Genomic DNA, 14,799 nt, shown 5'->3' with positions numbered 1-14,799 from the left:
TTAAAGGACTTTTTTTAGACTTGCTAACTACTAAATGACTGCTTGCAATTGCAAACAAGTGCCCCCCCCAGCTTTTTCTCCTTTTGCAGAATATATGCAAAAATATGCTTTTGCAGTTTTAGCTGTGATTGAATTAGAAAACTGTTCCCTAGTTCCCAATGTTTGTCTCATTCAGCATGCACAGAAACCTGGCTACAGTACTGGTATTTTCATTTATGAGTAGTCTTAAAAAGAAAACAAAGCAAAACCACAAAATGCTTTTTTTACACCTGTTACTTTTTTTCAGGCAATAATAAATAGCACTATCACCCCCAACATGACATTTACTAAAACATCCCAGAAGTTTGGCCAGTGGGCAGACAGCAGGGCAAATACAGTCTATGGCTTGGGATTTTCATCTGAACATCACCTGTCAAAAGTAAGTATGACCAGTGGCAACTATTCAGCTAGTCAAGTGACTTAAGCAGATTTGATTCCCGCTCATTGTATATTGACTTAGTGCTTGTTACTGTTGTTATTTAAAAAAAATTACGAAGAAATATTCTGTATTGATTCTTATAATGTAAAAAAACAAGACAAAGTGTGATAACTGGAAATTTTCTTTTAAGTGATGTAGGAAAAGAGGGAAATTTAAGCTATCACAGTGTATGTCATTAACGGTTTCCAATTACTTACTTGTTAAGTTTCTCTTTTTTTTTTAAGGTTGTTCTTCCATTACAGTTTTTCATTATGGAATTTGAAGGAGTAGACAAGTTAGTGTTTCTACTGTATTTGGATCTCCTAAGAAAATTGTTGGTAGTCTTCAGATGCATTTTTGTCTTTTAAACCACATTCATTTTCACTTTTCTACAATGTAGTGCATCGATTTACAGGTATTTCAATGTCTGCAGGCTTAAGGTAAAGCTAGTGGGAAATATATTCAGTGTAAAAGAAAACTCCATCTTCTTGTTTATTAAATGAAATGTTTATTAAAGAAACTCTGTGCCATACGTGAGGTTTTTTTTCTGGTCTACTTGTGCAAGAGGAAAATATGTCTTATTCCAGGGAAAGCAGTAACCCTGTTTCTCAAAGCGATGGTACAGTTTCTCTGAGCACCCTTTTTACAATACCTATTGCTATTGATAATACTCTGGTAGATGAGACTAGGAATCTGTACAAGCCAGTGTTGTTTTTCTTCAAATGAAGAATTTCTGTTTAGTGTAAGAACATGGTTCCACATTAAGCAGAGAATTTTGATCTTTGAAATATACAAAAGACATGGAAACCCAGGTACAATAAAAGGAATGTATAGTACATGTTTAAGGAAGGAATAATGATTGTCTTGTTATTTAAGAAATAATCATACCAGCCATTAGAATGTGAACCAGTACATCTGCTTTATTTGGACAAGTGTTACACTTGTAAGATTTCTTCCTTTCATAATCGGATAGCTTTCATTTCCATGAAGCAACACAAAGACAGAAAATTCTGAATTATACTAATACTGCATGTGCATTTGTGACATTGCTTCAGTAAACTTGGAAGCTTTGTCACTTACTTAAATTGGTGTGTATGTCCTAGAGGCACTTCCTTACCAACATGGTAGTAACTTTTCTTAGTATTTCCATGGATTTGCCATAAATGCTAATTTGGTTTACTGCTCTCACAGACTAGTTTGTTTTTCTTAATCACAGAATGCTTCTTTGGAGGGATGTAGTCTTCTGTAGTCATGCACACTCTGTGTTTTCCTGACTAGAAACACTAGGTTATTCTTGCCAGTGACAATATTTCTGGTTTTTTATGTGTCCTATCGTAGACTCTTTTCTAGCTCTTCTCATGTGTTACTTACTGCCTTCTTAATTACGTTGTTTCAATCCCACACTCACTGCCCTCAAATGGATGTCTAAGAGTTTTGAGTATGCCCTTGTCTTAAAACTTTATATTGCTGTTGAAAAAATAATCTGAAAAGCTACAGTAGATATTTTGTCTTAAGTATGTATTTGATTAGCAGCTACTCAGATTGCTATGTTTTGCAAAGAATATGCAGATCTTTTGAGAAAAATACAAAGTCACAGACCTTTTCTGAGGCTTATGGTGATGAATCTTCAGAACTTTTTCAGCAAACTGCTCCTGTTGTATTATGTTTTAATTATCAAATTAATTTTCATGTGGGTTGAATTTGCTGATCATTGCTACTAAAATTCATAAAGGTAAAACCTTTGATGGTGGTTTAAATTTAAAAGACATTTTTGTTGGAGGAAAGGAAACTTCAGATTATATTCTATTCAGTCACTTGTCTTGGTAGGTATGTTGGTCTTGGAATCAGAAAAACTGAATTAGAAACCCTGGATCTTCTGTGTAGTTTTAGAGAAATCACATCTATATTCTCTTTCTTGTCTTTTCTCTTTGCTCAGGTTACTATCTCTCATGTCTGTGCACTGGCATTGTAGTCAGGTTTACCAGAGCACTCTTTGGTACACCTAGCACTGTATGACATGAAATCCAATTCAAGGCTCTTGGTACTACTGCATATTAATAACAAGGCTAACAAATACATTGTATTAATGGATTTGTTCAGAAACAGGTTGCTTCTAAAAGTTGCCTTAAAAATTGATTCTGGAACTTCTTTTCTGTGTTTGATTTATCCAAGTTTTTAAGTGAACAGCCCTGTTGTATGTAATTTGTTTTCCAGTAGTGTCTTTGGGCCCCAATGAAATATTTCAAGTTCCAATGAGCAAAAAACAGCCTCCAACCACAAAAAACTTAGTCTGGTCTGTGGCTGATTTCAACAGGTTAACAAAGCGAGTAATCAGAGCAGACAGAATGAATGGCTAGTTCTCAGATTATTGTCTGCTTACCTTGTAGCAAATGTTTGACTTTTGGACTGTTCTTTTTTGGTTTGTGTGCCTTTGTCCTCCTAAACTAATTACTAGAGTAGAGTACAACAGCAGTAACCTCTTTCTATCCAATTATTGTGACTAAAAATTAGCTGAGTGAGAGTATCTTATAGAAAAATAATGGCACTCTAATGAGCTTCTCCTACAAGCAGTATAGAAGAAAATTAATTAAACATTTATCTATCTTCATTAAGCCTTTTCTCAAGATGTTAGACCACAAATTCACCTCAAAGCTGTTCCACCAGAAGTCAGTGCTACTTGAAAGATGATTTTTATGTTGAAGAATGTTACTTGCACAGGATTAGGATTCACTAGCAAGGTCCCTCTTGCTGCAGCAGTAGGAGGAACAGAATGTCCCATGATTTTCAGAAAAAAACATATGACTTTCTCATTAAATATATGTCTCTGATTTTGATAGTATCCTGATATATGAGAAGAAATACTCTTTTTCAGGTTTGCTCTCTGACCCATTTGAATTAGTTGACCTGATTTATTCCATATAATTTAAGAGTATGCTAAATGGCAAAAGTGCTCTTGTAGTCTCCTTGCATGTTTTTTAATAATTTCTTTAAAATATTGATTCTCCAGAGAACCTTTCCTTTCATTCCATGAGTTCTCATTTTTGTTATTTAAGAATTTTGTCAAGAGATTGCTATTAACCGTCACCTGACTATTTCAAGGAATTCCAGTAAATTTGTGAAAATTTCTACTACATTAACCTTGTTTGCTCTTTCTTAGAACATTATCTATTTATCTGTCTATTATATATTCTTTTACAGTTTCTGCCACTGTGATACAGAATGTCATATGTACTACCTTGTATGTCTTCAGCCATTTATTCTAAACCTCAGCATCATGTTTTCCATTTACCAATCCTCAGGTCTAAAAGCTGATTTAAATAATAGGCTACCCATCACATTTTGAGGTCTATGTACAAGTCATAAATAAGTATTTTATAGTTCTGATGATCTGTTGCCAATTTTATCATCTGTTCTGAGACGTTTTTTGATGCTGGATTAGACTTTCAGGGTTGTATCTTCTGTCTCCTATATTCAGGAAATGTATGCTTTTAAACAGGTTGACAGGTAAAATATAGGATGCAAGAGGAAATAAATTATATTTCATCAAATACTAATAGCCTACCAGGACATTTAAAGACAATGAAGTTTTTTATGTTTTGCATGGCAAGTGAAGTTCTGATTGAAAATACTTGAGGAGATTGTGTTACAAAAAGGGTAGCCTATGTCCCTTCTAAATACAGACAGTGCAAAACAATTTATTTGTATATTGCTCCTGGAGAGATCTAGGAGCTGTTGATGAAGCTTCCAATGTTTTTGCAGAAACATTTCAGTCCTAAGCTGTTTATAATAAGATAATGTTCTGTGTAAAAGCAGTAGGAAACAAAAACAAATGTGTGACTACTGTAGCAATTAGTGTAGCATCAAGCTGAGATCTATGAAGCCAAAATTTTTTCTAGCCAGATAAACTAGTCCCTATTCTTTATAAATTGATTTAATCTGTCACGTTTTAGGGTACATGTACTTCTGAATTTCTGCTTTAGTTATTTGCTGCAAGAGGTACATGTAGCATAGAAATCAGGCTTCATATGGCAGTTCAATATGCAGTTCTTTGATTAGTGTTCAGTAGATGCAAATGTTTAGTTCAATGAATTTGTTCTTTAACTTGATTGATGTCAATGAACAGTCAAGAAATGAACTTGACTCGGTATTCCCACTGCTGCTTTCCTAATTAGCTATTGACATCATAAGTGCTGTTAAAATTTGGGAAGAAATCAGTATTGTTTCAGTCATGAAAGAATGAAGCCCATTGATAGCTCTGTGCTAACAGTGACCACAATAGGCTTCAGAGCCAGCTTGTTTGCTGTCAAGAGGAGAGTAAAACCTGAATCTGAAAGCAGCTGTGTAAGGCAGCTTGTCACTATTATTAGCTATCTTTGAGGTGAGGTTTTTTAACACTATCAGCAGCAGATCAAACTTCATTGCATCATAATTTTCCTGGTATATAAACAGTGTATGTTATGTCTGAAAGGTATTGAAAGGTGTATCACTGTGTAACTCACTTAAATGAGTATCTAATAAGGAGAAAAACTTAAAAATTCTGACAGAACTTGACTTCGTAAAATGTTAAGTACAGCATTCTGTTCTGCATGTAAAGTACTACTTCATGTCTACTCTTTCTCTTTTTCCTTTTTTTTGAAACATATGTACCTTCAGTTTGCTGAAAAATTTCAGGAATTCAAAGAAGCTGCACGACTAGCAAAGGAAAAATCCCAAGAAAAGATGGAGCTAACAAGTACACCCTCTCAAGTGAGTCTTATTGCCCGATTCAAGCCTTGTACTTCACATCTGTGCTGCTTACTGTATTGTATCTTACACACACATGTTGTATTAAAAATGAATGGGGTAATTCCCAGTTACCCTGAATCCTCTCAACAGTCAGCTGGAAGCGTCAAGAAGTCTAAAAAGACACTTAACGTACACTACAGAAGCATCAAAGTGACTTGCTTTAAAATAAAATGGGCCTTTAGTTTATTCCCATTCCTTCCTTTGAGCTTTCCCCAGAAAATGGGTAACCATGGTGAGCAGTTATATAAGGAAATCTATAGTAAACACCTTTTATGTTTTTTTCTTATTGTACCTGTGAAACTTCAGGCAGTGCACTGTAAAGGACTTTCATAGAATAATCACTACAACAATCAAAGTTAAAACAGCAAACTGTTTTTACTTATTTCCTACTGTGTAGTATTCACTTGTGAAATGTGCTGAATGAAGATGACAGATTCACATACTGGTTCTGGATTTTTATAACAGCCAGATGTAAAGGAACAGTTTATAAAAGATATCACAAGACGTGATAATATAGCCCTAACAAGAAGATAAATTAATATAGTCACTTTTACATTAGTCATGCCTAAAATTAGTTTACCTGAAAATTAATGCTTTGAAGTTGTTTTGAGAAAAGAAATTGCATGAGTCTTTTATGCCCCTTCAGTCCTGCCCTGCAGCCCAGTGTTTCTGGCTCTGTGTGTAGCTGTTTGCTTTGTTTTAAGCAATAGTGAAGGAAAAGGTAATTCCTTTTCTTGGAGGATGAAGCAGCTATAAAACTATGGCAGGGATTCCTTTAGGATTAACGCAACTGAGTCTTCTTTTCTGGGGAGTCATTGTTCATTGGATCAGTGCATCTCTTGGGTGCTTTGCATGTATTATGGTCCTGATCAAAGATGTCCTTTCAAGATAAGTCAGTGGAAACCACAAGAATATACACAATGAACCAACCTCATGTTGTTTTCTCAGTAGGCATTTTGCCCAAGTGCTAGGTTGGCTTTTGCTATTAATGGGAAACTGCTTACTCTACTGTAACAGGTGAAAAATAAGACATTCTTTTTTTAAAAAAATAGTTTTCTTGTCTGTATCTAAATTGCTGATAAATTCCATACACAAACACAGAGATAAGGGAAGTAAGTATTTCAGTATTATAACCTAGTGTACACTTGGCTTTAGAAACAGTGCAGTGCTTCAGTTGGGCTTCTAGTTACTCAATATTATGGACAAAACAATTACTGTGCTTCTTTCTTGACATATTGATTAGTAGTCTGGACTCAGAAGTTAAATCTGACACTGTCAAATGGAGTGACTTATTTGGTTTGGACATAAATTTGAACTACTCACTCAGAGACAAGACGCTTTTGTCTAGCAGCTGCCCAGGGTTAAAGCTTTCTCTCAAACTGTAGGTGCTATTAATATTGTTCATTTTCCTGTACAGATTTCCTTTTACAATTGGAACCTAACATTTTATACTGTAGGCAGTTACAGAATTGTTACCTTGAACGATTCTGTAATGCACATTGAGAGCTGCAATTTAATTACTGCACACTTAGGAATAATTTCATATTCAGAACTTAGTTTTCATCTCTTGGCTTTTCACTGTGTTGATAAGTTAGTGTATTATTCTGAAAGCTACAGTTAGTGCAAGTGCTGACACATCATCATAATAGTCTTCACATACTTAATGCTTATTCGTTCCCCAGAGAGAAAGGAGTTGAATCGGGAACTTAAGAGTTTGGAGCAGATGAGAAGCGATGGCTTCATGGCAAATATGAGCACTTACTTACGTGACACTGGGGCTCATTCAAAGAGATTTATGACTAGGCGGAAGATAGGTCCAGAGACACTTGAAGGAGCACTTGCTGTCATTTTGATCGTGTGCTAAAAAGTGGCTGCAAGGCAAATAATTCAAGTGTTGCTTTTCTCAATCATTTTACAGCTCTTTTCCCTTTTGCATTAGGGATACTTTGTGGAGAGGGAGGGTAAAAGAGGAAGGACGTATTTTCAATGGCCAGTTAAGACTTCACAGGAACCTGACTTTTCTGGGAAGCTTCGACAGAAAAGGCATGTGAATAGTGAGCTTTGTAATGGTAACCTGGTTAGCTACAAGTGTCAGTCCCTCTGCTGTTTTGGACTTGCAGATAACCTTCTGCATTAAATTAATAACAGGTAGGAAGACACTGCATATCAAAACTGTAAAATATACAGGTCAAACTTCGATAAAATGTTATATTTTTCTTAGTTCTGCTTTAAAAATACCCTTATTATTTACCAGTTAATTAAAGTACCAGATATGATACATTGCCCACCCTCTCTTCTACACAATTCTAGAAGAGAAACAGTACATGTGCTTTTTTCTGCACTCATTATATCCCTACAAATTGAATCTTTATTAAAATACTTCTAGAACTAGTGTAACAAAACCCTGCTTGAGGTAGTTTCTATTCACTATCATTTGATGTGACCCTGCAAATACTACTGGTACGTGTGAGTTTCAATTCTGAATGTCTTGCAAAAACCTTTTGTGAAGAAATAGAAAACAAGATATAACTCAGAAACAGAATATGTATTTGTAATTCAAGTGCTTACCAGAGTTAGCCATGTCAAAACTTAAGAAGAATCTTACCAAAAGTCCACTGCAGTTAGGCTGCTTCTCTAAGGTGCTAAGAGCTTTAGCAAAATGTCAATACTGTTTGGGTAGATATTTCTAGGCCGGAAAAGTGCCTCAATGGCCAGGAAGTAGTAGTTCTGTGTGGAGTATTTTTTTCGATATACTGTTTCATCTGATGGCATGTATTCTTTGGCTTTTGAGTGTGTGTGTATGTGTGTGTGTGTGAACCACACAGTAGAAGGAAAACAATACACAGCCCAATTAGCAATTACTTAATGGCAAGAGTCCCTTTTCCCCCAAGCTATGCTGCTGCTAATTTTAAACTCTGCATTCTTACTGTTTCTTTAATACTGCCTGTTCTCCTCCTATTTACCAGCAGGCTTTGCTTTAATTTCAGATAATATATAAAATCACCATTTACCTTGACTATAAAAAGATCTTAACTTATCCAGAGAAAATCAGTGGCCAGGATCAACAAATTACACCAGAGATGCTGCTTTGTTATGTGTAAGTCCCACAGAGTGCACAGTGCTTTCTTGAAATGGAGAAGAAAGTATTGTTTCCGTGTCAGAGAACTTGTACTTTTGACCCATCTGTATTAAGATAGATTGATATAAAAATACAAACTTTATCTATACCTGGTACAACTGTAGGCTTCTGTCTAGAAATAAGTTGTCTATTTTGGTACTTCTAAGATCACCTGTGCACATAGGTACCCCATCTGGTTTTCCTTTAACTCAGCCTTAGGTCATAAAGCTTTGCAATGCTCTTATCTTGTTTATATAAAACTAAAATACTGGCTCCCCTGATGTGCCACCTTCTGTTTCCCAGACCCATCTTTTAATATAGGGAATTATCTTGCTGATGTCATGAACTCATGGATCTTACAGTGACAAGGCATCCATGGTCTGTTTTCAGTTACAAGCTTGCCTATGTACTGAAAGAGCAGCACTTTGATCTGAAGTTCACTGAGCTGCATGAACCAATAGCCTAAAAGCTGTGTCCCCCTCCTTTTTTTTCTTTTTTAAACTACCCTTAATTAGGTTCAAGTACAGAACCAGAGCAGTTTGTGCTGTTTGCAGTCTCACCCAATCAGTCTTACAACCGACTGCAGTCTGAACCTCAGTTCTTTTTCTCTAAGCAAGAACATGTCCTCATATTGATATTTCTTTTGACCCCCAGTCATTACAGATTAAATTGCATGGTGAGTAATTTACTCAAAATAGTCTTGTTTGTGATTCTGAGCTCCTCTTATGCAGCATATTAGGAATAGCTATTGCCTGAAAAGTTTTAGAATCACAGTATTATTTACTGCAAGGAATGGGTTGGTTTTGGCAAAATTGTCATGGTTTATCACCTGTTAACTTTTCCTTTGTAGAAGTATAGCAATTACTTACAAAGCTTATGGAAAAAGCTTTCTGGGATGTTACATGAATTTATATAGTGGAACAAATGTTTCACATGTGCAATGGTATCTGAATCTGTAGCTGGCGGACTTACGCCGTTGCCAGTCAGTACTGAACAGAGAGGCACTATGAAGAACAGCAATGCCAATGAAGTGTTTGGAATACTCAATGAGAAAACAGTATAATTCTTGGTAAGAAACCAAACTGGAATTAGTTTGCTTTGTTCATGATTTTAGAACCACCTACTCCTCCTTTTCTTCCATTCCCTATTGAGTCATCATTAAAAGGTGGCTTGATATGTGCTGTGAAGTCTGCTTGTTTTACTTCAAAGACTCTTTTGTGAGTGTATGCATTTTTTTATAAGATTTTAAAATTTAAGGCATCTTTTGATGAATTCCCTTCTGTTACATTTAAGTTTAGTAGGGCTAGAGCTCCTTCAGACAGTACAGATCTCTAACAAACTCTTAAATAGCAAAATATACCTAAGTCAGACTCTCACATTTACTTGTCATTTAGAAGACTACTAATCCTCAGCCCATGTGTAAGTCCAGTACTGGTGAGTGATCGGTGAGTTCAGTGTTCTCTAGAAACCGATCTGTGATACAATAGTGGTTTTATACCACAGGAGAGCTGTTAATGCTTTCTTTTCAAATGCATGAAGTATCTATTTGTAGCTGTCATGAGTGGGACATAAGAGCCCTTAAAATATATCATTGATTTACAGGAAAACTTGTCATTTTCAATTTAAGCACTGGTTGGTTTTTTTTTCCATATAGTGTCTATACAGTTGAATGTTAGAACTACCTGCTCTCACAGCTAGAAGGGAAGGGTGAAAATGTCTTTTTAAGTTTTTCCCTAACTCTGAAAAATCTGGAGTAGATGTGTGAAGCTGTAATGGTATGGAATAAGAACTTTATTACATATGAACATCTCACAGAAATGTTTCTAAAATTCTTTTACTCTAATTAATAAAATATGGGAACATACTATTTGAAAACATTTGTAAATAAATTGTTCAGTGTAAGTGGCTTTTTCTGTTGTCTTTAGTGCTTTATTTATAGCCAACTTTTTTAGAGTTGACTGCAAATATATTATTTATCAGGCAGAGGTAGTTGTGAGTGTGTGAGAGCACTGATTAACCTGTATTATTGGTGGAAGAAATACAAACTAGAATCTGATACTTCTCTTGTTCATACAGAATCATGAATCTGCGGCAGTGAACCTTTAGGTATTACACAGACTGTGATGTTTGTCTGCATTAGTTTTGGTCACTTGAATTTCATTTACATTAGAAGTCTATGAGAGTGCTTTACTGAAAAATAAGCCTAGGTGGAACTTGCACTTTTTTTTTTCTTCTGCTGAAATAATTTTTAAGCATTCACCCTTAAAACATTTTAATTAGGTAAGCTCTGACTTTTTATGTATCTAATAATAGTGTTGTAGGAATTTTAGCTTAAAGATACAAGCCATCTAGATTTTGTAGGGTGTGGTATATATTTTTTAGAATACCCAGTGTGGTTTGGGAAGTGGAGGAAAGAAAAGAGAAACTCTTGGGTCCATGAAGGCTTTCATTTAATGTCAGTGGAAAGTGTTTATCAAATCAGATAATAATGGACAAACACATATAATCTGTATAAAAGAATTGATTTGCCTTATTATCTTGCCAGCTTTGCTCTCCTTCCATACTTACTTCAGTTTCAGTTAAGTAAAATTGTTCTGTAAAAATCAAGATTTAATTTTGACTTTTAGTATTAACACTTAAAATAATAATTCTATAAAATAACAAGATTCTTCCTGAAAGTAGGTAACAATTTGCACTGTATAATAAAAAATACATTTATATAATAAATAACAGTTTCTATCTCTGAAATTAAATCAGTGTAAGCTAATAATTACTGCTTTTAAATCTGTAGGGATTTAATAAGGTGCAGAATGAGTGCTCTGGATAACTTGATGAAGGCTAAATGTAATAGAACTTGAAGTCAGTATTAAAATGTTGTATCACCTACTATTCAAGTAGTAGAGTGAGATACTTTGTGATAAATATGGCAGAATAAAAGCAAAAGTTTGACAGTTGTTTTGCTGCAAATGCTTAATGTAATATAAAGTGCAATGAAAACACTGAAGTACAATATTTTTGGTTAAGGGACACCAGAAAGGTGTGGAAGATTGTAACAGCCAGATCTTACTTTCTTTAAAATAACTGAGTTTTTTCATCTAGTTAAGTCTCAAAGTCAAGGACATTTCCTATAGATGAAAGGTCACATTCAGTATTGACTTCGAAAAAGCCTTATCCTTGTAAACTTGTAGAAGGCTACAAGTGGAAGCTCAAAATTAAACCCTGATCTTGTAAGATCATGGCCATCTTCAAATACTTTGCAATTCCTTCTGAGGTTGCAGTTCTTCGGCTTTCTATGCAGAATGTTAAAGGTCTGGAAAGAGGAGCTGCTGGCCTTCCAGAATCTGTGATTGTGCTTCAGTTTAATAACATTAAATATCAGTTTTATCATAGGAGTTGCTTAGTTTTTGGATGTTCTGTAATTCAAGTGGTCCTCTTGTTTAGACACACCTCCATAACATCAATTGAACTCTATTCATGAAACTCTTCTATCTTAAGAGCTAAAGCTACCACTTGATCACTAAAAGCCTACTAAAACATTTTAAAATCAAGATGAGCTGCTTAGCTTGTATGACTTGCTTAGCACCTGAAAAAAATTGTTACTTTAAAAAAAATATAATAGGAAAGAAAATACTAAAATTAAGCCACATACACGGTTGGAAAAGCCTATAATGTACTAACATAGGATGTGGGCTGCGAGGGTGTACTTTGTATAAAAAAGTACTTTTCAGTGACTAGAAATTATCGAATGGTGCTTGTTGGCCAAAACACAAATGTACATGTTGGCGTGACAAAGGGTGATTAAAACCATACCAGTGCCTTCTGCCGGGAGGGAGCCATTAAATTTTTCAGGTATAAACTGCCTGGGTGTAGCTGGAGTATTCTCCTTCCCAGGTAATACCATGACCAGCAGGAGCTAGACCAGAGTGATGTGCCTACAAAAATTTTGCAAGGACTCTACTGAACAAGATAACTCACAGGTGAAACTGTGAACACACACCAGTGACACTTCCACTACTGAACAAGATAACTCATAGGTGAAACTGTGAACACACACCAGTGGCACTTCCACTGGACACTTTTGTTAATAAACAATATGAAAGCTAGATTTTGAAACAAATACCAGAATTGTTTGTGTCATCATGTTGGAATATAAAGGAAGAGACAAGAATCCTGGGTGTCAATAACTGCACATCATGTAGCAGGATGAGGGCTGAATGTAATACAAGGTAAGAGAGAGCTCTGTAATACGCAGTAGGCTGGATACTTGCAAATAATTCATACGTCAGCTGTGTTTTGTACAAGATAATGTGAATCTTATGGTAATATACTTCTAAGTAAAATTTGTATTATGAAATATGACCATGAAGGATGCTGGAAATCTGAGCCTCACATTAATACTACCTAAAATTTGTGTAGCATTTAAGAATTAATGTTAGTGCTTATAAGCACAGCGCCTTTCTGAGCAGATCAGTTTGTAATTTTAATGTGTTGTTTGTTTTACTTAAGGAATCAGCTGGAGGGGATATTCAGTCTCCTTTAACACCAGAGAGTATTAATGGGACAGATGATGAGAGAGCGACGCCAGAAGTGACACAGAACTCAGAACCAAGGGCTGAACCAACCCAGAACGCATTGCCATTTACCCATAGGTACAGATTCCATTCCCACATCCTGATTAAGTGATGCCTGTCTCCTTCCTTGTTAAAGGGACCGTCTTCCATATTGTGCAGAAAAAAACCCCACCAAACCCAAACACCCCCCAAAAACTGGAGTGGCTTTCAAATTTGCAACATAGTCTTTCTTTTAAGGAAAAAACATGTTTGAGAAGATCTCTTGGAATAAAGTTTGGGGGAACGTTACTTTAGAGTTTAATTGGCTTAGCACTAGCCCTTTAACACTGGTTAGTGCAGGTATCCCTTTAACAGGAAGCATTATTTCAGTGTCTGAGATCTTAGTAAAATTAACTGCTTCATAATACTCTGATTAAATTATTTTGCACACATTCTTTAAATGACTGGTAGGACTGGATTTTAGCCTTTCATTGGTGAGTTGTTGGAAGAAAAGGGACTCTTGCAACAGCTCTGTATTATGAAGTTTAAAGCAGTGTTTAATTGAACAGTTCTCTTGACAGATGAAAACATTTTTCAACATTTTTTTAAAATATTAGAGAAATGTAGTTCTGCTTCATACCAAATTATAACTAGTTGCATTAGGAATGCTGTGCTCTGTTGTTCTTTAAGAAAGCTAGGATTTTTTATTTAATGATACAAATTATGAGTTAAGATGGATATATCTCGCCTCTTAGAAACTGCTGTAAATGGATCACTCTCAATAAGACACATACTGTGTTGAGACCATGGGGAGTAACTGAAACACTAAATAAACTTAGAGCAAAGCTAGAAATACTAGATTTTTTTAAAAAAAACTTGTCTAATTCAGTTTACATAGAGTTTAAGAGTTCTTGATCAAAGGTTGGGGAATACTAGGACATCAGATATGTCATGCAATTCAGAATGAGCAGAGGTGGAATTGGAATTGTGGAGGACTTGTTTTTTGTAAGAGAATAGTACTATTAAACGTATCTGGAAAAAATAACACATTTTCAAATATGAAAAAAGGATTCACTTTTGCACTAATTTTTTAACGGAGTGGTTGTGTTTATTTTTATACTTCAACTGTCACCAGTGGATCTATTAATATGTTTTAGAAGAAATGATGCTTTGTAAGAATGCTGTGTGCATATTGATGGAATATTACAAATGTTGCACATCTACCAGTGTTTTGTAACGAGTTCATTTAACTGTATGTGTGCTGGAGTTCTCTATCAATATTTTTGTGAAAAGGAGTTGTGATAAAGTCCACACATGAATAGTGTTTGTTTTGTTAAAAAATGATAGCTGCAAGATCTCCTCTCTCATTCTGCATATGTAAATATGTTTTCTGGTATGCTGACATAGTAACTACTCCTTACTCTGCACTGAGCATGACTGAAGATGTGTTTTGAATCTACTCAGTTGTAATTTTGGTGGTATAGAACAGAGGTTACAAAACTTCTATGTGCTTTGTATTTTTCTATCTACTTCATGTATGCAGTGTGAGTGCCTGGTGTTAGTTTTTTGTCCTGTTAAATGCCACTAGCTAGAATTGGTCTTCTGACAATAACTCTGCACTTTGAGGGTCACTTCTCTTGATGATTCTCAAAAGACCAGAGTTTTATCTTGCTAATGGTAGCTTCAGTTTTGTTAGTGAGCTATTACTGAAGAAAATGCAGTTTTTTAAGCCCCTTTGAAATGAATGGAATTTTAGTCTAGGTAAGGTTTTTATTATAAATAAATAAAGATTATTTATTTATTATAAATAAATAAAGATGCATGAAATACATGCATGAAAGAGGTGGACAGTGAGACTTCAGGATTATGTTAGTTCTCATTAAATGGGC

The 14,799-nt window shown here is 35.2% G+C and overlaps 1 protein-coding gene across 1 annotated transcript in view; it reads left to right on the top strand.

Moving 5' to 3' along the window:
* Positions 1–286: 286 nt before the first annotated feature.
* The window catches only part of LOC104546144 (homer protein homolog 1), a gene marked incomplete at both ends in the record, with an annotated part of 37,303 nt that continues 22,790 nt past the window's right edge, over positions 287–14,799 (top strand). The window contains 3 exons of the mRNA XM_010191456.1: positions 287–418; positions 5,111–5,203; positions 12,867–13,009. Coding sequence (XP_010189758.1) covers positions 287–418; positions 5,111–5,203; positions 12,867–13,009 — 368 coding nt within the window. The remainder of the gene's footprint in view (positions 419–5,110; positions 5,204–12,866; positions 13,010–14,799) is intronic.

Source organism: Mesitornis unicolor, unplaced genomic scaffold, assembly GCF_000695765.1.
Source record: "Mesitornis unicolor isolate BGI_N332 unplaced genomic scaffold, ASM69576v1 scaffold36900, whole genome shotgun sequence".
In the NCBI taxonomy this organism is placed as follows: Eukaryota; Metazoa; Chordata; class Aves; order Mesitornithiformes; family Mesitornithidae; genus Mesitornis; species Mesitornis unicolor.
This window is presented reverse-complemented; position numbering and strand designations above follow the sequence as displayed.